The sequence below is a fragment of the Notolepis coatsorum genome (genome assembly GCF_963971535.1).
Source record: "Notolepis coatsorum genome assembly, chromosome: 13".
NCBI classification, from domain to species: domain Eukaryota; kingdom Metazoa; phylum Chordata; class Actinopteri; order Aulopiformes; family Paralepididae; genus Notolepis; species Notolepis coatsorum.
Genome location: NC_140177.1, coordinates 7214853 through 7237565, shown reverse-complemented (window position 1 = coordinate 7237565; position 22713 = coordinate 7214853). Strand labels below are relative to the sequence as shown.

Below are 22713 nucleotides of genomic sequence, written 5' to 3'. Positions count from 1 at the left end.
GATCATTTAACTCTAGCCTTTTGCCCACAGCTCTGACCAGCATGCTGGCCTCAGTACCATCTACATCCCCTCCTATAATGGGGCGTTAACCCATGCCAGCCCCCGATGGGGTCTATTCCCTCAGCCGTCTTTCCAAGCAGTCACATGAAAAGTAAGTTGTCAAGCCCTTTGATGTTCTCAAATCAATAAGTAATCGTGTTTAATAATCATGATTTCAATATCAATAAGAATTATCGTGATTATGAATCGTGTCATAATCGAGCAGCCCTAGACTGTACTGTGGAATTTGTTTGTCAGTTTTACAAGTGTTGCTACTGTCGAAGTTAAATAACGCACAATTCTTTTAACGCCACAATTTTTTTTAACGCAAGATTAACCCTTTCTCTGCCACGCTTATATCCATCAATGTTTGATCACTGCCAGCTCTATTTGTCTATGGAGATGTTCACCTACTTTGCAGGGCTATAACTTTTTAAATTGTATTGCTAAATTGACATTACTATGGCCCATTCAACATCGATTAGCTATTGTTCAGGGTGTAGGAACGTTTTACTTTTTCATTCACACATTCATATAAAAATACTGTCTTCTAGATTATAAATGTTTTTATCGTTTTCTGCAGTAATTCCTAGAACGTGAGATATAGCCATTTATGCATATATTACATCATCAAATACAGTTTGCTAGCGATTGACGTCAGATAAAAAATGTCAATTGTACAAGGTCCTAAACGTCATGGCTCATCATCTGCTGGTGACCGGAGGGGGGGGGGGGGGGGGGGGGGGTCGTTTATAATGCAATGACCGACGTTAAATGAATCATGTAGTATGGGTGGTATATTGATCATAGCAGTTTGTATGGATAATAATAATCAAAAACGCTGAAACTCACCGCAGCTTCCTCGTAGTGATGGGGGATGATACTGGAGCAAAAAGTTCGCTATTTGTCATAATCTGAACTATCTGGACACAGACAATACTCCACCCCCTGGCGCTCTGTTTGCGGTACTGCAGGAGTGCCTACTCTGGAGATTATTGAATGTGTGTATTAATGTGTTCCCCTTGTATTTGTTATCGGTCCTGTGTGCTCCCCAGTATGTTCAGATGTCTGCCTATTAGTCTAGTGTCTTGTCCCCTCTGTGTATTCATGTTCCTGTGTGTATCCATATTCATGTTCCTCTCTTCCCCAGCTGTTCCTGTTTAGTAATCAGTGTGATTAGTCCTCCTATATATTCTGTGCTGTCCTGTTACTTCCCTGTCGGTTTGTAAACGTATCTTGTGTCTTCCGTTGTTGTCAGAACTTTATCATACCATTGTGGTTGTGATTCAGCACCCTTCCGCGTTGTCTCTAATTCGTACCCTTTGTTATATAATCATTATCTGCCAGCTTAGGCTGTGGTACTCGTCTTTATTGTTTTGTTGTTGTAGTTGTACTCCAAAGAAGTGAAGTAAAGCCTCTTCTCAACTACACCCCGCTTGTGTCCCGTCTCTCTCTCATTCCTGTATTGCGCCTGGGTCCACACACCAACAACCAGAATTCTTACAGAACAAACAGACCATAAATTGGACCCAGCAAGCAGGACGAGGGAGAACCGGCACAACCCCCTCCACCGGCCCCACTTCCAGCGCGACCGCCGCGGCCAGCGCCGTCTCTACCTCAGAATGACACAACCAGACCTGGATTCAGCGGACTACGGGAGAGACCAAGCGAACGACTTATTGCTCACCATGGAGCGCTTCTTCCAGGGAGATTTCTGCTCTTCATCCACGTGGGAGAGGATGCAGCTACACGTGCTGCTCTCCGGTGCAAGCAAGACGTGCGGCGCAGAGCAGGCTCCACTGCTCGCGGAATACGACCGCCTGCTGGGAATGGCTATTCGTGCGCTCTGGTCCCCTGCTCCCAATGAAGCCATGGCTACCAGCACGCCTTCCTCCACAAGTAAGGTCTCTACTGCCACCGCAGCAGTTAGCTCCCGTAGCTTGCACTGCTAGCAGAACCTCTGCCCCCACAGCTAAGTCAAGGTTTTATTCTGTTAGGAGGCTCAGGGTAGGCTTCTTCTCTACCACTAGCTTACTCCCTCCTGCTACTGCTAGTGAGGCTTATGCAACTGGCAGAACATTTGGTGATAGAGCAGCCTCTGCAGTAGCTACCTACCTAGCTGCCCTCACGTGCACAGGCCCTATAGCTAACGTAGCCCCAGATGCTGGGACCGCCCCTTCGGCCGGCATGGCCTCCGTGGTTAGCACAGCCCCTGCCGCTAGTGTAGCCTTGGTAGCTACCACCTCAGTCCAGTCCGCTAGAGCCCCGTCTGCTAGCGTAGCATGCACTTCTAGCAGGTCTCAGAAGGCTAGCAAAGCTAAGAAGGCTAGCATAGTCCTTCCTGCTAGTGTAGCATCTACAGCTAGCACATCCCCCACTGCTAGCAGACTCTCTGCAGCTAGTACTGCTCCTGCACTTAGCTCAGCCCCTGCTAGAGTACTCCAGGTTGCCTATGTAGCCTCTACCACCAGCATGTCTCCCACTGCTAGGACTGCCCCTTCAGCTAGCAAGGTCAGTTTCCCCACTGCTAGGACTGCCCCTTCAGCTAGCAAGGTCAGTCTCCCCGCTGCTAGGACTGCCTCTTCAGATAGCAAGGTCAGTTTCCCCGCTGCTAGGACTGCCCCTTCAGCTAGCAAGGTCAGTCTCCCCGCTGCTAGGACTGCCCCTTCAGCTAGCAAGGTCAGTTTCCCGGGAGCCGCCCCGTCGGCTAACCCCTCTGTCTCGTCCGCTAGAGCCCCTGCTGCTAGCCACCTAGTCCTGTCCGCTAGAGTCCCTACTGCTAGCGCCTTAGCCCCGCCGGCTGGTGTAACCCTAGCAGCTAGCACAGGCCCGGCAGCTAGCATATCCCAGGTAGCTAACCCAGTTTCTACTGCCAGTTTAGCCCGTTAGGGCAACTCTAGCTGTCCCTGTTCCTCCTCCGGCTCCCGGGGAGACCCCGACGTCTGGTCCGAGTCATGCTCCTGTCCCTGGGGAGTATCCTGCCTCCGGCTCCTCGTCTGGTCCAGCACGACGCCGTGGTCCACGGCGTGGTCTGCACCGAGGTCGATCTGCACCTGGAGAGTCGTCTGGTCCAGCCCTGCGCCGTGGTCAACACCGAGGTCTGCACCGAGGTCGATCTGCATCTGGAGAGTCGTCTGATCCAGCCCTGCGCCGTGGTCAACGCGGAGGTCTGCACCGAGGTCGATCTGCACCTGGAGAGTCGTCTGGTCCAGCCCTGCGCCGTGGTCAACACCGAGGTCTGCACCGAGGTCGATCTGCACCTGGAGAGTCGTCTGGTCCAGTCCTGCACCGTGGTCAACGCCGAGGTCTGCACCGAGGTCGATCTGCACCTGGAGAGTCATCTGGTCCAGCCCTGCACCGTGGTCAACGCCGAGGTCTGCACCGAGGTTGATCTGCACCTGGAGAGTCGTCTGGTCCAGTCCTGCACCGTGGTCAACGCCGATGTCTGCACCGAGGTCGATCTGCACCTGGAGAGTCGTCTGGTCCAGTCCTGCACCGTGGTCTGCACCGAGGTCGATCTGCACCTGGAGAGTCGTCTGGTCCAGCCCTGCACCGTGGTCAACGCCGAGGTCTGCACCGAGGAGTGGTCCCTGTCCGGGGTCCTGCTCTGGGGTCGTCGCCGCCACCCTTCATCTCCGGGCCCCCTCGTTCGGTCCCGGGGTCTGCACCCGGAGTGGTCCCCGTCCGGGGTCCTGCTCTGGAGTTGTTGTCCTCGCCCTTTTGTTCAGTGCCTGGCCTCCGCCGTTGGGCTCCTGTCCCTGTCTCCAGCCCCCCTCACCGGGCCCCTGTCCCCGTCTCCAGCCTCCCTCTCCGGGCCTCTGTCCCTGTCTCCAGCCTCCCTCACCGGGCCCCTGTCCCCGTCTACAGCCCCCCTCACCGGGCCCCTGTCCCCGTCTACAGCCCCCCTCACCGGGCCCCTGTCCCCATCTCCAGCCCCCCTCACCGGGTCCCTGTCCCCGTCTCCAGCCTCCCTCACCGGTCCTCTGTACCCGTCTCCAGCCACCCTCTCTGGTCCTCTGTCCCCGTCTCCAGCCTCCCTCACCGGGCCCCTGTCCCCGTCTCCAGCCCCCCTCACCGGGCCCCTGTCCCCGTCTCCAGCCCCCCTCTCCGGGCCTCTGTCCCTGTCTCTAGCCCGCCTCTCCGGGCCTCTGTCTCTGTCCCCCTCTCCAGTGGCCCTGGTCCCGTGTCCTGTGCGCCCTTCTCCGGGCTCCCCTCTGGTCCTGTTCCACGGCCCCCCGGCTCCAGTTTTCCGTGTCCTCGTCCCCAGTTTTTTCCGGGGTCTCTGCCCTTCGCCCTGCCTGTCTCTGGACGGTCTTATGGGTCGTCTGGGAGCCTCCCCTTCAGGGGGGGGTACTGTCATAATCTGAACTATCTGGACACAAGACAATACTCCACCCCCTGGCGCTTTGTTTGCGGTACTGCAGGAGTGCCTACTCTGGAGATTATTGAATGTGTGTATTAATGTGTTCCCCTTGTATTTGTTATCGGTCCTGTGTGCTCCCCAGTATGTTCAGATGTCTGCCTATTAGTCTAGTGTCTTGTCCCCTCTGTGTATTCATGTTCCTGTGTGTATCCATATTCATGTTCCTCTCTTCCCCAGCTGTTCCTGTTTAGTAATCAGTGTGATTAGTCCTCCTATATATTCTGTGCTGTCCTGTTACTTCCCTGTCGGTTTGTAAACGTATCTTGTCTTCCGTTGTTGTCAGAACTTTATCATACCATTGTGGTTGTGATTCAGCACCCTTCCGTGTTGTCTCTAATTCGTACCCTTTGTTATATAATCATTATCTGCCAGCTTAGGCTGTGGTACTCGTCTTTATTGTTTTGTTGTTGTAGTTGTACTCCAAAGAAGTGAAGTAAAGCCTCTTCTCAACTACACCCCGCTTGTGTCCCGTCTCTCTCTCATTCCTGTATTGCGCCTGGGTCCACACCAGCGTTTCCGTTAGAACATATTCGTGCCGGTCTGGGTGTCCTGCAAGATTTCTATCCCCGGACATATTCGAGAAATTCCGGTCAGCCTGGTTTTCCTTTTTACCGGCTGAATGCCACCATCGGCGCCAATGTTAACGTTAATATCGCCTAATCTATGTTTTAAATTATGGCTATGTGTCTAATCTGCCCATCGCATTATCAAAGACTATTTTCCAGTCAGTGCTGTCAAGGCTGTTTATCGCGTCGTTTCCGTTTCAGAGCAGTTAGAAAAGCCCCCGTTTTCAGATAAAAAACAGCTCATTCTGGAGCATTCTATGAAAATCGTCTTTTAGTGGAATATTCCACAACGTTGATATTCGTCGGCCTTTTTATGAATAGTTTTCAAATAAACGCTAGATGATCAATATTATACGTGCACGCAAGCACATTCGGGCCGCGCACGGATAATCGCTCCGTTCATTTCCTCTCGGACTTTTACAGTGAAACCGAAAGAAGACATTTCACAAAACAGTTTATAACTTCATCAAACTTACTCTGATTATCCTAACACTGATAACATAGAGTCCTTACCTGACATCAGATGGTATCCAACTGGTATATTCCAATTCCTGATCACCATTCGAAAAAAGTCGATACGTGTATGGATCCAACGCGATACTGTAGAACTCCATGATCAGCGGGGATCTGAGGTTCCAGAATTAACTGTGGTAACCCCGGCTGGATCAGTTAACTGGAAAATGTGGATATAATGTCGCACCTCAGCCAGGAGAATTAAACTTTCCACTCGGGCCTGAACGCTCGACATTTCTGTTTCTGTTTTCTTTCACCACGGCATCAGCGGTCTCTGTGACTTCAAGTTCAGAAGACTCATCTTCGTTGTCATTATTATTAGACCTGCTTGTGCTTGGTTTCATGAAATATTTGTTAAGCTTAGCTTGTTTGGCCATCTCTCTCTCTCGCTCGTATACCTGTTTGTCGTTATGGTGGCCAGGCAGGCTCAAAAAAAGAAAGAAAAAAAGATTCACATCCGAGCGGCGCCATCCGCGCTTTATCAGAGTGAAGCAACAATGAAACAAAATGTAATGATTGTTTCGTTCATCGCATAGGCTATTTAATTTTAGCCTATTTTAATACAATTCAAATAATAAAATTGTGCTTAGAGAAATTATTTTCACCGGACATTATGACCGGAGAGATTTAAATATTCGGACTTCAACATATTTTGCCGGTCAAATACCGGTAATTACCGGCTAACGGAAACGCTGGTCCACACACCAACAACCAGATTCTTACAGCTATTATGGGATGTTGATCTAGATTAACCATTTCCGGGTTGTATAATAATATATACGTCCAAATAACGTTGTTTATTGAGTTATGGCAACCGATCGATTATCCAGTGTGTCAAGATGGAGTCCCGGGAGCGATCGCGAGTGGCGGACGGAATAGGGGGGACACCAAGCACTTCCGGCCCCACTTACCCACTTCCGGTTTGGCGATCGGCCACCAGGTGGCGATATTGAACCGTTGGAGAGTTGAGTGGAGATCCCCAGCACCCGTCAAGGATCCGTCGGTGAAATATGATTACCATGACAGATTTTTGAAATATTGATCTCAAAGACGCTGTAAAACGTCATTGGCAGATTACGCATGGCAAGGAATGACGTCTTAACACGTCATTGGCGATTAAAGGGTTAACGTTTAAAAAATATATATATACTGCATGTTCTGAAGGTCCAGATTAACACTGAAAGTCTGCGTTTATTATTTTGTATAACTTATATATATCTTTACGTCATCTGTTTGCCTAACAGTATTCTCCATTCGCTTATGGTAGGTCCCATTCCTAACGCCGTAGGCGCCAGGGCACGCACCCCCCTAGACATGTTTTCAGAACAGGTTCAGACATGCCCGGACAAGCCCAGAGCGAGCGCATTGATTCTGTACAGGTGAACAGGCGGAGTCCAACAGGGAACTAATATAGAGTATGTTGGGTAGACGACATGCAGCAGCAGCAGCAGCAGCATAACAGGAAAACTAACAGAGCGAGAGTGAAGACGTCTGGTGCAGTGGTACACAGACCGATAGCAGTGTATCGTTATAGAGAGCTAATGGCTAATTAGATACCACTATAATATTGTCGAGCCATTATAGGCACAGTATAGTGACTTGTGTAAGCGAAGTAACGTGGAGAGACTTATAGTTAAACCCAGCGCCGTTTGGATATAACTACTCATTGGAGACAGTCTGCGGGTTAGCTTCACGTACAAACGAAGCTAACTAGCTACCATCTATGCCAACAGGCTTTTGGATTAATAGCTATTAACCCTGCCATCGGGCGCTAGGAATACAAGGACCGGTTCCGTACGAGACCCCTTCTCCCAGCGACGACAGGATTATCCGACCAGTCTACAGTTTCTCTGGAGCAGGAGCTCTAGAGAGAACCAACCGTCTCCAGCCACCATCTTGCTTTTCCCTGTATCGCCTCGCTTCGTCTCACTCCATTCAGAGCTCCACCGGTCGAGTATCCGTAGTCTAGGAACTATTCGTTACCGCTGACTTTGTTGCACTGACATTCTAGTATTAAAGGAGAACCGTGATAAATAATATGTATGTTTGCTATTGACATTAAATGATGCTTGTTCAACTTGTATCCCTGTCCCCGCGCAGTTAATGGAGTGTCCGCCATTTTGAGTAACTGTACTGTCTGGCTAAATTAATATTCTTTAGTAGTGGTTTAATCTAACATATCTCAATACAGTCAGGGTTGTGTAGCCCCTTAGCTACACTGCATGTGCTTTGGACTGATATTTTGAAGAGCAGGGGTACTATCTATAATCACTATACATGTGATATAATCAACATACCTGTGTTGTATAGACAAGGACCCTACAGTAGAGGTCTGCAAGCCCGAAGGGGCCCCGACACTATGGACAGATTAGGGCCGGGCCGATTTATTTATGTATAGATGGGGTTCGGGTAGGGCTCGGGCTCCTTTTATTTCTCTCGCTTCATTTTACACACGTGAGCCGTGCGCGTGTAACGGATATGTACCGCGATAGTGTGACTACGGTACATGGAAGTAAAACTCACTCCCCAGAGGCATCCAAACTGAGCGCTTAGAAGAGAATTCCTTTCTTGGCGCAGCGGTTTGCGATGCTGGCCCCGGTGCGGACGCCCGGGGTTCGACTCCCACTCAAGGCATGGTCGTAGTAGTGGCAGGTTCAGCGTTGAACCGGCTACAGTGGTGCCGTGACCCGGATGCCTTGGGTGGTGTGAGTTTAGGGGGGGTGAATGTAACGGATATGTACCGCGATAGTGTGACTACGGTACATGGAAGTAAAACTCACTCCCCAGAGGCATCCAAACTGAGCGCTTAGAAGGGAATTCCTTTCTTGGCGCAGCGGTTTGCGATGCTGGCCCCGGTGCGGACGCCCGGGGTTCGACTCCCACTCAAGGCATGGTCGAAGTAGTGGCAGGTTCAGCGTTGAACCGGCTACACGCGCACACACAATCAGGCCCTCGCGTCATGTTTCCATCAAAGCAACAAGCTAGAGCGCTGAGAGCGTGCGTGTCGGAGATGGAGAAGCTGCCTTTGCTAGCTAGACTCGCGTGCTATGTGTTGAGTATACCCGCAAGCAGCAGCTCCAGCGAGCGATATTTCAGCACCACAGGGAGAACGCTGGAGGAGAGGAGAACAGCGCTAAAGCCATCAACGGTGGAAGCCATTATTTTCCTTCAGAGCGCCCGCGAATGTACAGCAGAGTGGAATAAACTGTAAAAAGTTTTGTTTGATTGTTCTTGGATTTAGCCGGTTGGCGAAGATTTGTGAGTTTTGTTAAAGTTATTCAACACAAGAAGTTTTTGTTGCCGACGTTCATCCAACAGTGAAGTGGTGAGTCCATCCTGATTTACTCAAATTAATTGGCTGCTGGTTTATGAGTGTTTTCGGTATGCTTTAGTGTCATGACATTAATGTTTTAGTCTGTGGGCATGTAATTGTTGCTGTCGTTAGCCGCAGAGCTATGTCGTTATTGCATTGTGCATTTTTTGTCATAATGTAGCCAGTGGCGGCCGCTGGGTACTTCGCCACTAGGGGCGCTATACCAAATATTTTGCAAACATGTACAGTACAGTACTGTATGAATGAATGAATGAAAACTTTATTTAACAGATTGCAGAATGGGTACAATACAGTACGGCTCAATACATACAATTGTTAAGGGGATGCAGACCTGAGAAAGACGTTTGTCTTGTTTCCATCAGGGTCCCCCATTTTCAATTCATATAGACATATATGACATACATGACATACAGATAGTCAGTACTGCTACATCTATACATTTATGACATACCAGATTTGCAAATACAGTACTGTTTGTGATACAGAAGGAGTCAAGAAAAGGGAGTATATACATTTGACGTAGAAACTGTACATTGGAGGTTGGGTGGGGGGGGGTTGGGTACATTGGGATATTGACAACCATACTCACGCAAGACTCATGGCAAGACGTGAGCGATTCGACTCACGCTCACGGCAATGAATCGGCTCTTATGAACGAGTCGCTCAGCTGTTACTACAACAACACACAACCAGTCAAATAAAGTATAGTCTAGACTCTAATTCACAACTTGAAACACAATATAAATAGAAAAGTTAGAAACAAAACTCGCCCGTCTCCAAACACAGGCAGATCTCTCCCTCTCTCCTTCTCTCTCTCACACACAGCGCGACGTGGAATCGATTCGTTACACAATCAGACCTATTATATACCAAGAATAACTTCAGTATGAGTACAGGGCTGTACACATATTTTGCATATTGTTAAACGAGCCAAGGCTAGCTATTAAACTATCGATATGAATCGAAAATCTGGGACCCTGATGTAAACAAGACAAACGTCTTTCTCTGGTCTGCATCCCCTTAACAATTGTGTGTATTGAGCCGTACTGTATTGTACCCATTCTGCAATCTGTTAATAAAGTTCTCATTCATTCATTCATTCAAACATAGACGATATTGAACAAGCCATAATCCACGTATTTTCAATCCGAGAGAGCTGCAGTAGTTAAATCAATGAGCCATCGACATAGTCAGTGTGGTAAGTAACGTTATTATTGCATCCAAGATTGATACACGGCTGGCTAGGCAGTTGGTAGTCATAGTCTTGTGTTATAAAATAAATAAACAATCAGCAATGTCTCGCTTCATGAATGGCCAGCAGTAGCCTGCTGTACTAAACAGTACTGCTCCTAAAAAAAACTATTTACAAACGTTAACGTTAAGCACAGAGAGAGAGAGAGAGAGAGAGAGAGAGAGAGAGAGAGAGAGAGAGAGAGAGAGAGAGAGAGAGAGAGAGAGAGACTCACTGTTTAGTTGAAACGTCCAGGGCAGGAGAGCTTGATAAACGTGTATAATCCGCCATATAGCCAAGTGTTAGCTCGTTAGCACAACACTCAACAAGTACATTCCTTTGTCCATTTCCGCTCGAACAGACTGCAAACTACCTGGCGTTCTATCGCCGATTCGCCATGCTCTAACCTTAACCAACTTAGAAAGAGTGCCTAAGCTTAACAGTCTAAAGAACTTGCAGTCACGGCACGCTCTAAGACAAACAACCTAGACCAACCTAGGAACCAACCTAGGCTAGGAAGCTAGAAGCTAGAATTGGAACATTAGAAATTGGATTCGGCCAATCAGAGATCGTCTGTGAAATTCTGCCACGGAAAAAAATACTGGCGTCGGCCAATCAGAGAGCGTCTCCGCGAAATGCGGCTACAGATATTCTTGACGCTACTGGCTAGACCGCTTCAAATCGCGCCCGGATTCCAACATAATAGTCATATTTCAACGCACAACGCGTTATGCACTGATTGGCTGTGACGGATACAGCGATCAAACTGTGACGCGCACTCAGAGCGCTATCGCGTATAGCCCGGGCCGAGAAATACGAAAAAATAAAAAAAATAAAAAAAACTTGATGTCACTTCCTGCTCTGGAAAACGAGTGTTTTTTAATTGCGATAATAACGTTATATTGTGCATTGGAAATACAAACACTTAAAATGAGTAAATATTATTCATTTTAAACATGTTTATATTATTTATAGGGCTATAAAACAAAAAACAAAAAGATACCTTTTCTTGTTCTACTCTCATATAAACAGGCAGGGCCTGAAGGGGGGGGCGGCGCCCTAGCGCCCCCCAGTGGCGGCCGCCACTGAATGTAGCATTTGTGTGTGTAACGTAGATGTCTGTTGTGTGTGATGTCTGTCATCACATTGTAATATTGGCCTCAGGCTTAAGTCGGGCTAGGGCCGAATAATTGCTTAACTTTTGGGGCTAGGGTAGGGCCGGGCCCGAAGGCTACAGGCTTGGGCCGGGCTGGGGCAGACATGGCAGGCCCCTGCAGACGTCTACCCTACAGCCTTAATCAATAGGTGACAGAATACAAATTATGATATTAATTTTTATGAATTCGCATGGGTAAATTCTTAACCTCACATCTAGAGCAGGGGTCTCAAACTCAATTTACCTGGGGGCCGCTGGAGGTAGAGTCTGGGCGAGGCTGGGCCGCATCAAATATTCCACAAAAAAAGGGTTTCAAGTATTCAAAAAAAAAGTACAACTGATCCAATCTTCTCAATCTTTAGCAATAACATTTCAGAACATGAACAGTTCTTCAGAACATGAACGGTTCTTCAGGCTTCTCAGTGGTGTCAGTGGACTCATCCACAGCTATGGAAATGCACTGTGCATTTTTTTTATTCTATCACAAAGCTGTTTTTATAGATTGGGGGCCCCACATTTTTTAATAGATTGGGGGCCCACAAATTGATTCTTTCATGGGGCCCAGAATCTCCAGCTACGCCCCTGGCTGGGACTCAGGATGAACGCATATTTTTCCGTCCGTTCACCTTTGAATTGCAGTCGACTTTTCTTTTACTGACCATCTTTGAAAATGCCATATTTTTCTGCTGGCTGCCTGCTGGCGAAAATAGGCTAATAGCTACATTTATCTCACAGAGATAAAACTGGGAGTGAGTTTACTGTAGATGCGCTGCCAACTCTGCTCCGACTTGAACTGAAAGAGAGATACGACATGCAGTCCGTGAAGACCCGCCCTACTCCCCTACTCTGCCTCTGATTCGCAGACTCTGGGTGAGGGGGAAAAACGCTGACGGGACGCGTATGTGATTGGACCAGACTCGTACACAGACAGACAGTGGCAGTGCTGCCGGACATGCAGAGCACTGCTCGCAGAGGAGAGAGATAGCGAGGATGTATTTGCTTCCACTTTACTTGATATCACTCCGGAATCACGTTTCAACCAAGTCACTAACATAACGTTGCTGTCGTGAGCCTGCGCTAATGTGCGCTATGATAACAAGTTATTTTAATAAGTGATAAAATAAATAAAACGTCCAACTCTCGCGCAACAACTCGGCAAACAGTTGCGCGCAGGCCGCATTAACACTAAACTTTGATGTCCAGTAGGGGGCCGCAAAATATCATCCCGCGGGGCGCAATTGGCCCGCGGGCTGCAAGTTTTAGACCCCTGATCTAGAGACTTAAAAAGATGTCTAAGAAAAAGAAAGAAAGACAAGAAAAAGAAAAGTAACATACTGGTCTCCTGGTCTGTGGGCTCCTCCTTCAGCCCAGTGGAGATATCTGTGGGGGGGTCTAGCGTGTCCTGAACCTCCTCTATTTTAATCATCAGTAGGTCACTGGGTGGATCTGGAACAGAGGGAGACAGAAACTAAGTATTTACAGTGGCATGAAAAAGTATTTGCCCACTTTCTGATTTCTTCTGTAATTACAGATCTTCTTTTTTAATAATCAGTCGGTCTCTTCAATCTCTGGACCTAAAGATTTCCCTACGGATTAATTCCGAACTGTATTTGACCAGGGACCAGCCATATATACAGGAGGGGCTACCAGCTAGTGCAAGACAGTCATAGAGAGTAATGAAACACATGGCCATTTAGTTTACTTTCCATCCATCAGACTCTTCAACAATGTACGTGAAAATACCACACTTTGTTATGGTAAAACAAATAGATTGAGGCTTCATGGAAAGAAAGAGGAGGGAAAGCTGTGGACACAGAGACATACAACTATGCTGCAACAGAGGAAGGACAACAAGAGAAAAGAAAGACAAGAAAAGTAACATACTGGTCTCCTGGTGGTCTGTGGGCTCCTCCTTCAGCCCAGTGGACATATCTGTGGGGGGGTCTAGCGTGTCCTGAACCTCCTCTATTTTAATCATCAGTAGGTCACTGGGTGGATCTGGAACAGAGGGAGACAGAAAAAGTATTTACAGTGGCATGAAAAAGTATTTGCCCACGTTCTGATTTCTTCTGTAATTACAGATTTTATTTTATTTTTAATCTTTATACAAAATCTAAAAAAGGATGTAATTGAACATATTGAACATACAACAAACATACTTCCTTTTCCTCCATTACATTTATTTAGGTTAAACAAGACCACTGACCCCTTTAGCTAAGGCTTAATAATACATCACAGTTGGGACCCCTTCTATCAGCTTAGTTCTCCTGGTTGCTATTCAATCCAGCAGGGGACCCAGGACAAAGCTGTTCCATTTATAAAAGAGATACCAGAATAAAGTGCTCCAAAGAGTTAGGCTGAGTTTGATCAAATTAAAGAATGAGAGGAGAGAAAGCAATGGCGACAAAGACAGACATACAAACATGCTGGAGCAGAGGAAGGAGAAGACTAAATCAAGATAAGAGAAAGAAACAACATACTGATCTCCTGATGGTCTGTGGGCTCCTCCTTCATCTCAAAGGAAGTCTCCTTGGGAGGCTCTAGCACGTCCTGATCTTCTTCTTTAACAATCAGTAGGTATCTGGGTGGATCTAATAATAATGGATAATAATATTGCATTTCACTGTAGACCGCAGCAGCGATAGAAATATATGGCGAATGTAGCTGTGCATTCACTGTACATGTATTGCAGGACAATGTGTGTACTGCCTAATATCTGTGTTGGTACAATTATATATAAAACGATATATATTTTAGCGACTAGCCCACTAGCGTCCTGCTACACTCATAGCGAGGGGGCGTACTCACGGAAACAGCTGTTCGATTTAGCGTCCGCTGCTACGCTCATAGCGAGGGGGGCGTACTAGCGTAGGTCAGCGGCCAATCAGAGCGCAAAACGGGAACCCGGAAACACAAACACGTTGGTAAAAGCATAGACGCCTCCAGGGTAGATGGCAAATAAGCTAATTTCCCAAAATGTTGGAGTTTTCCTTTAAGAAATTACTAATGTGTATGGAAACTGACAAAAGGTAATGGTAACGCTTAAAATGTATTATTGCAGCGGCAAAAGGCGCAGTGGAAATTTTTGGGTGCACCTAAATTATGTGCTGGTGCACCTAAATGAAAAAGTTAGGCGCACTGGTGCAACCAACGGAAAAAGTTAGTCTGGACTGGAGCCATGTCTGGTATGTCATAAATGTCTAGATGCAACAGTACTGTCTACCTGTATGTCATGAATGAATGAAAACTTTATTTAACAGATTGCAGAATGGGTACAATACAGTACGGCTCAATAGTCAATACACACAATTGTTAAGGGGATGCAGACCAGAGAAAGACGTTTGTCTTGTTTACATCAGGGTCCCCCATTTTCAATTCATAGTGACATTTATGACATACACAACATACATGTGACATCATGACATTTATGGCATAGGGACATACATGACATACAGGTATATAGTACCGTTACATTTGTGACATATACGATATGCAAATATATACAGTACTGTTACCCATAGATCCTGACACATACGGTGGGGAGGAGACTGTACATTAGGAGGGGGTGGGTGGGTGGGAGAGAAATATACATACAGTGGGGAGAGAATATATACATACGGTGGGGAGGAGACTGTACATTAGGAGGGGGTGGGTGGGTGGGAGAGAAATATACATACGGTGGGGAGGAGTTTGGACATTTACGGTGGCCAGTTTTGAATTGCAGCCTCCTGTAGGTGCTCTTTAAGAGCGGTTTTGAATGTGGGTAGGGATTCACATTGCTTTACAGCTTTGGGTACAATCTGGGTTTAACATGATTTGTTGAGCTCCCTCTGGTGTTGTGGTGGTGGTATTCACTGACCTTTGGGAAGTATTTTGACATGTATGGGTACCTTAGTCGTATAGTGTATCTTGTAGACCAGGCCCATTGCAAGTTGCTGTACTCTGTCGTCTACTCTAAGCCATCCTAGGTTGTCAAAGTGGGCAGGGGTGAGGTGGGTTCTAGGAGTAATGTCAAGCAGTAGTCTGACCAGTTTGTTTTGTGATGTTTGTAATCTTGTTTTTAGCGCCTTTGAGGTGCTTTGGTACCATGAGGTGCAAGCATAGTCGTAGTACACCTGAATGAGTGCTCCTGTTAGTCTTCAGGGTGTTCTTGTTTACCAGAGAGGAGATCCGGTACAAGAATGCATGTCATGAATTGAAAATGGGGGAACCTGATGTAAACAAGACGAAAGTCTTTCTCTGGTCTGCATCCCCTTAACAATTGTGTGTATTAATTGAGCCGTACTGTATTGTACCCATTCTGCAATCTGTTAATACAATGTTCAATCAATCAAACCAAAGGTGAGACAAGGGAGGCCATCTAGTCGACTAAGCTAACACTAGCCGCAGCTAAGGGACCACTAGCCACAGATACAGAGGGGGGGGGGGGGAACTACCGAAATATACCACATACTGTAATAGTAACTATTGCAATGAACGTGGAGCAAGACCCGACCGAAAACAAACAGCCTCCCCTGAGAAACAGGAGCAGTGGAAACCAGACTAGAGAGAGAGCTGATGGCTGGCTATGCTAACTAGCTAACATCAACATGGAGCAAGAAGCAGCTGTGGACGCTGCTACTGTAACAACACAGTAAGAGGAGAACTCCCCTCAAACACTGAAGACATGCAGCTAGAAAACACATGTCAGTCCCTACCTGAGTGACGAGCCTCCATCAGCAGGAGGACGGGGCTCAGAGGTCGGTCCCACTAGAGACACGATCAGGACCGAGGAGCAGCAGCAGCAGCAGGACCACACTCACTGCAGGAACCTCTTCTTCCTCTTTGAAATGTCCGGCAGTATGGCGCATTACTGCCCCCCGCTGGACGTATTTAGAGAAATAACTCATGTTCACTTTTCTAAAGCAGATTGATTGATTGGAAACTTTATTAACAGATTGCAGAATGGGTACTACAAATACAGTACGGCTCAATACACACAATTGTTAAGGGGATGCAGACCAGAAAAATACTTTCGTCTTGTTTACATGCAAACTCTTCACGTTCCCACGCCATCCTCCAGATTGTCTTGAGGCGGAACGACCGCGGCTCTACGCTGCATGGCAAGTTCTCGCTGATAGATCTGGCGGGCAACGAGCGAGGCAACGACGTCAGCAGCAACGACAGAGCCACGATGTTGGAGACGGCAGAAATCAACCGCAGCCTGTTGGCCCTGAAGGAGTGTATCCGTTCCTTGGGTAAGAACAGTGATCACATCCCCTTCAGGGAGAGCACACTAACAAAGGTCCTCAGAGACTCGTTCATCGGAGACAATTCGAGGACCTGCATGATAGCTATGGTGTCCCCTGGAATGCCATCGTGTGACTATACACTGAACACACTACGATATGCTGACAGGGTGAAGGAGCTGAATGGAACATCCAAAGCTGGTGGAGCCGTCAAAGCACAGGAGCCCATGGACGTCTCTTCAGACGAGGACTCTGTGGTTCCCAGCATGTTTGAGGCAATGTCTCAGATCCAGGAGCTAGAGGACAAGGTTCAGGAAGAACTCAAGAGGGGCTGCGAGCTTCTTAAGCCAATGGGGAATGGATCATACGACATTGAGGAAGAGCTCCCTCATCTGGTGGACTACGCCAAAAAACTACTGGAGACTGTTCTGGAATTGGAGAGTGCAGTCGCTGAGGGGAAGATGGCCAGGATGCCACATTAGCATGAAGATGGCTTTTCTTTTTAATGTGTTCTATTTGTATTTTTAACTAATTCCCCGCCAACAACGTTTATATACGTCCTTTGAACTCTTATTATTATGTTATTTGATAGTTGGATATTTTTTATTCATTATTCATCCGGGGACCTTAGTGTTACCATAGGGAATGAGTCTGAGATCGCCAAAGTGCAATACCGGCCGCATCCAGCTAGACGGCGGTATCGAGCATGCGCGCGCATGCACAGTTTTTTTGGCAATTTTTTTTTTTTTTTTTTGCCTTGAAATAGAGAAGCTGAAAAAGGTAGCAGGATGTTGCCTATATTGTCAACAGATATGGTTGAAAAACAAACAATGTTTTAAATGTATTGATACAATTTCTTTAATTGAATCAACTTAAACTAGAAAAGTAAATACAAACTAAATTAACAATGTAAGTTACATTGTTAATTTAGTTTGTATTTACTTTTAGTTTAAGTTAATTCAATTAAAGAAATTGTTTTTTAAGGCTTTGGGAAGTATTTCGACATGTAAATCAAATCAAATACAATTTATTTGTAAGGCCCGACAACACACGTTAATGTCCCCATGAGCCGGACACGTCTTCTTTAAACAAGTCAAGAAGAAACATAACAATAAGTCAAGAACAAAACAAGAACACCATAAGGTTCAACAAATTTAAAATAAATGCAAATAAATGAATGCATGAATGAATGAATGAATGTACATGGGTATCTTAGTGGTGTAGTCGTGTATCTTTTAGACCAGGCCCATTGCAAGTTGCTGTACTCTGTCGTCTAGCATCCTAGGTTGTCAAAATGGGCAGGGGTAAGGTTGGTTTTAGGAGTAAGGCCAAGCAGTAGTCTGACCAGTTTGTTTTGTGATGTTTGTAGTCTTGTTTTTAGGGCCTTTGAGGTGCTGTGGTACTGTAAAGGCCAATGAGTGTTCTTGTTATAGATTATTGTTAGTATTATTATTATTATCTATATATTATATTATATATTAGATCAATGCACTGTTTAAGACTGTCTTATTTATGTTTGTGCACTAGGGGGCACACCACCTCTATTATAAGAGGCTCTGTAATCAGAGCCTAGGCATGCACCTGCTGAGGATTTACTCTCAAACCTGCTTTCACTGTTGGAACTGCTTATCTGTAACAAACAATTGACAACTGTTCTGTTCAACATCATCATACATCTTTCCTTTGGACAATAAAACCCTGCAAACTACATCGGCTGCAACTTGGACATTCAACTCATTCAACATCCACAACTTTGATTGCTGAGTATAGGAAATATCTAAGTGGGTGCATCGTGACGCTTGTCGATTCATTGGGGAGCAACAAGCGGCCACTACAGGTACCATGAGGTGCAAGTTTCTTTATTAGTTGTCATACAGAAATACAGAATACTTTTGCATGAAATGCTTCTTTCTGTTTTGCTCCTGATAAAATAACAAGATAGTGTAAAATAGTATTATATAAGTATAAAATAGAAAGTCAAGTACGTAAACAAGTGTAAACAAAACAAAAATGTTCAATATACATATACAGTATATATATACAGTCAGCTACTATATAGTACAGTGTAGAATGGTGAGGTATAGCAAGCATAGTCGTAGTACCAGTTCAGTTCAGGCTTTGCAGCAGTGGTAGAGACAACAACAACAACAAATAAGTAACACAACACAAGAAACATCACATCTTACAGAATCCAACCAGGAAAAAGAAAAGGAAAATGCATTACTGTTATTTTAAAGGAAGTTAACCCATTCTCTGCCGGGCTTATATCCATCCTAAACCATCCTCCGCCAGCGCTATTTGTCTATGGAGATGTTCACCTTCTTTGCAGGGCTATAACTTTTTAAATTGTATTGCTAAATTGACATTACTATGGCCCATTCAACATCAATTATCTATCGTTCAGGATGTAGGAACGTTTTACTTTTTCATTCACACATTCATACTAAAATACCGTCTAGAGTATAAATATGTTTTTATCGTTTTCTGCAGTATTTCATAGAACGTGAGATATAGGCCTAAATGCATATATTAGATGATCAAATGCAGTTTGATAACGATCAACGTTATATTAAAAATTTCAACTGCACATGGTCCTAAATGTCATGACTGGTCATCTGCGGGTGAACGGAGGGGGGGGGGGGGGGGGGTCGTTTATAATTCAATGACCGACGTTAAATGATTCATGTAGTATGATCAGAGCAGTTTGTATCGAAAATGGTAAAGAAAAACGCTGAAACTCACCCCAGTCTCCTCGTAGCGTTGGGTGATGAGTGGAGCAAAAAGATCGCTATTGTGGGATGTTGATCGATGCGATCCATTTCCGGTTTGTATATTACTAATACACGTCCAAATAATGTTGATTATTGAGTTATGGCAAAGATTCATATCGACAGTGTCTATATTGAGCCCCGGGAGGATCACAGAGTGGCCGGACGAAAATAGGGGACGGACCTCTTCCGGTTTGGGCAACTTCCTGTTTGGCAACTCGCCGATCGGCCACCAGGTGGCGGTATTGAAGCGTTGCAGAGTTGTGCCGAGTCCCACAGCATCACCCAAGACTCTGTGGGTGAAATATGAATACCATGACGAAAATATGAAATATTGATCTCAAAGACGCCTTACGGCGTCATTGGCAGATTACGCATGGCGGAGAATGACGTGTTCACACGTCATCGGCGGAGAATGATGGTTAAGTGCATTTAGTGCCCTGTGTCATAATCACAGCGAGAGCGTACTTCACCCCTCCTTCTCCCTTCACATTCACCACACACTCCTCTTCATCCTCCCTTCCATCCACATTCACCACGCACTCCTCTTCATCCTCCCTTCCATCCGCCACGGAAGCCTCACGCCCTTATATGGTCAACAGCACCCCTTCACCTCCCGTCACTCAACCCAGCTGCACCTCATCCCCTGATTCACACGCTGTCAGGCACCTCACTCCTCACAGCTGTATCCCATCCCCTGATGATGAAGACCCTACTTCAACCGGACGACGCTGACCAGAAGTCGTCGTGGTGTTAGTATCATTACCTAGGTACGACGCCTCAGTCCGAAGACCTGCTAGTCATCCCTGTGTGATTATTCCCTGTTCTAACTTTCCTCTCTTGTGCCCAGGACCTCCGTGCCCGCGTGTCCCTGTCTGGACCCCCTGGAGCTTACCAAGGAGTTCCTGCTCCCTCTCTCAACACGGACCCGTGTCTTCCGTCTGCAGTAGCACTGGAGTGCACCTGCTCCCTTTATCCCCAATTCATATCTGTTGTACATTTCTGGATGTAATTCTTGCCTACTTGGGAATACTATTAAAATAACCTGAAACGCTCCATTCTCCTCCCTCGGTCAAAAATAGATCTGCCCCATGGCTTGACAGCAGTCTCAGGACCCTAATGAAAGAGAGAGACATGGCCAAAAAAGCCTCAGTTAGTTCTGGTTCAATTGATGACAGGCATAAATACTGTGCTTTACGCAATCAGGTGACAAAACTAAACAAGGTAAAAAAAAGCGACTATTTTAAACAAAGGTTATATGATGCGAGAAATGATAGCAAACAAATATGGAATGTTTTTAATGAAATGATGGGTCGAAAGACAACTGTGTGCACACCCTTAGTGGAATCAAATGGATTTGTTCTCACGAAACCAGGTGAGATTGCAAATCATTTTAATGATTATTATGTGGGTAAAGTATCTAAACTAAGGCATGCTATGAATATGTCAAACAACCGGAAAACAAATGACTATTAAGTATATTATAATGAAAGACAAAATATGTGAATTTGAATTTCATCAGGCTGAAGTCAGTGAGGTGGAGCGGTTACTCCGCTCTCTTCCTGATAGTAAGTTAGCAGGCCTAGATAACCTGGATAGTGAATGAATGAATGAATGAAAACTTTATTTAACAGATTGCAGAATGGGTACAATACAGTACGGCTCAATACATACAATTGTTAAGGGGATGCAGACCTGAGAAAGACGTTTGTCTTGTTTCCATCAGGGTCCCCCATTTTCAATTCATATAGACATATATGACATACATGACATACAGATAGTCAGTACTGCTACATCTATACATTTATGACATACCAGATTTGCAAATACAGTACTGTTTGTGATACAGAAGGAGTCAAGAAAAGGGAGTATATACATTTGACGTAGAAACTGTACATTGGAGGAGGTTGGGTGGGGGGGGTTGGGTACATTGGGATATTGACAACCATACTGGGTAATTTACATTGGAGGTGGTTGGGGGGGGGGGGGGGGGCACACTGTATAAACAAGTAACACTGTACATTGAGGGGGGGGGGGAGGAGACACTGTACAAACAAACACAATTGTACATTGAACTATTGACAAAACCATACTAGGTAAATGACTGTACATTGGAGGGGGTTGGGTTAGGATATTTACAGGGGCCAGTGTTGAATTGCAGTCTCCCGTAGGTGTCCCTTGAGAGAGGTTTTGAAAGTGGGTAGTGATCCACATTCCTTTACAGCTTTGGGTAGGGCGTTCCACATTGATGTGGCATAATTGCGAAACGTGTTTAGTCCCTTATTTGAGCCGAATCTGGGTTTAACATGATTTGTGGAGCTCCCTCTGGTGTTGTGGTCGTGGTATTCACTGACCTTTGGGAAGTATTTTGACATGTACATGGGTACCTTGGTCGTGTAGTGTATCTTGTAGACCAGGCCCATTGCAAGTTGTTGTACTCTGTCGTCTACTCTAAGCCATCCTAGGTTGTCAAAGTGGGCAGGGGTGAGGTGGGTTCTAGGAGTAAGGTCAAGCAGTAGTCTGACCAGTTTGTTTTGAGATGTTTGTAATTTTGTTTTTAGCGCCTTTGAGGTGCTTTGGTACCATGAGGTGCAAGCATAGTCGTAGTACCCCTGAATGAGTGCTCCTGCCAGAGTCTTCAGGGTGTTCTTGTTTACCAGAGAGGAGATCCGGTACAAGAATCGAGTTCGTTGGTTGACTTTTTTTATTACATTGGATGCCATTTTGTCACAGGAGAGATTAGCCTCTAGGATGGAACCCAGGTAGGTAATTTCATCTTTCCTTGTGACAATATTGTCACCCACTGTAACTGAGAAGCCGTCGGTCTTGCTGAGTTTGTTATTTGAACCGAAGAGAATGGACTCTGTTTTGCCCATGTGTAATGATAGTTTGTTATCAGCGAGCCATATGCAGATTCTGCCTAGTTCCGAGCTGAGGGTTTTTTCAACCTGTAACTTGTTCTTGTCAGAGACCAGCAGGGCTGAGTCGTCCGCAAACAGGAACAAGTTGCAGTCACAAGCTGACGACATGTCATTTGCATAAATTAGGAACAGTAGCGGTCCTAGTATGCTTCCTTGTGGAACACCACAGCTCACTGTGAGGGGGGGGGATAGGGTACCGTTTACCTCCACCATCTGTTCCCTCCCCTCAAGGTAGGATTGCATCCAGCTCACTGATAGACTATCAAAACCAATTGCTTTTAGCTTGTCAATCAGAATGGAGTGATTGACCGTGTCAAAGGCCTTTTGTAGGTCCAGCATGACCATGCCGCAGTATTTGCCTGCGTCCACCTCTTGTTTGATGTGGTCATTCAAATAGAGAAGGCATGTGTCAGTGGAGTGGGATGTTCTGAAGCCAGATTGGAATTCGTAGATTAGATTTTTTTCCGCTAGGTACTTTTCGACCTGTTCGTAGACTATTTTTTCCATGACTTTCGAGATGGAGGTGAGAATAGA

General features: G+C 46.0%; 1 protein-coding gene across 1 annotated transcript; it reads left to right on the top strand.

Annotated features, from left to right (window-relative positions):
• Positions 1-16255: 16255 nt before the first annotated feature.
• On the top strand, positions 16256-17020 carry LOC311238874 (kinesin-like protein KIF2C; the record flags this gene model as incomplete). The annotated part of the gene is made up of 1 exon (XM_084327073.1): positions 16256-17020. The coding sequence occupies one exon, from the start codon at positions 16256-16258 to the stop codon at positions 16970-16972; it is 717 nt and encodes a 238-aa protein (XP_084183199.1). The 3' UTR covers positions 16973-17020.
• Positions 17021-22713: the final 5693 nt, after the last annotated feature.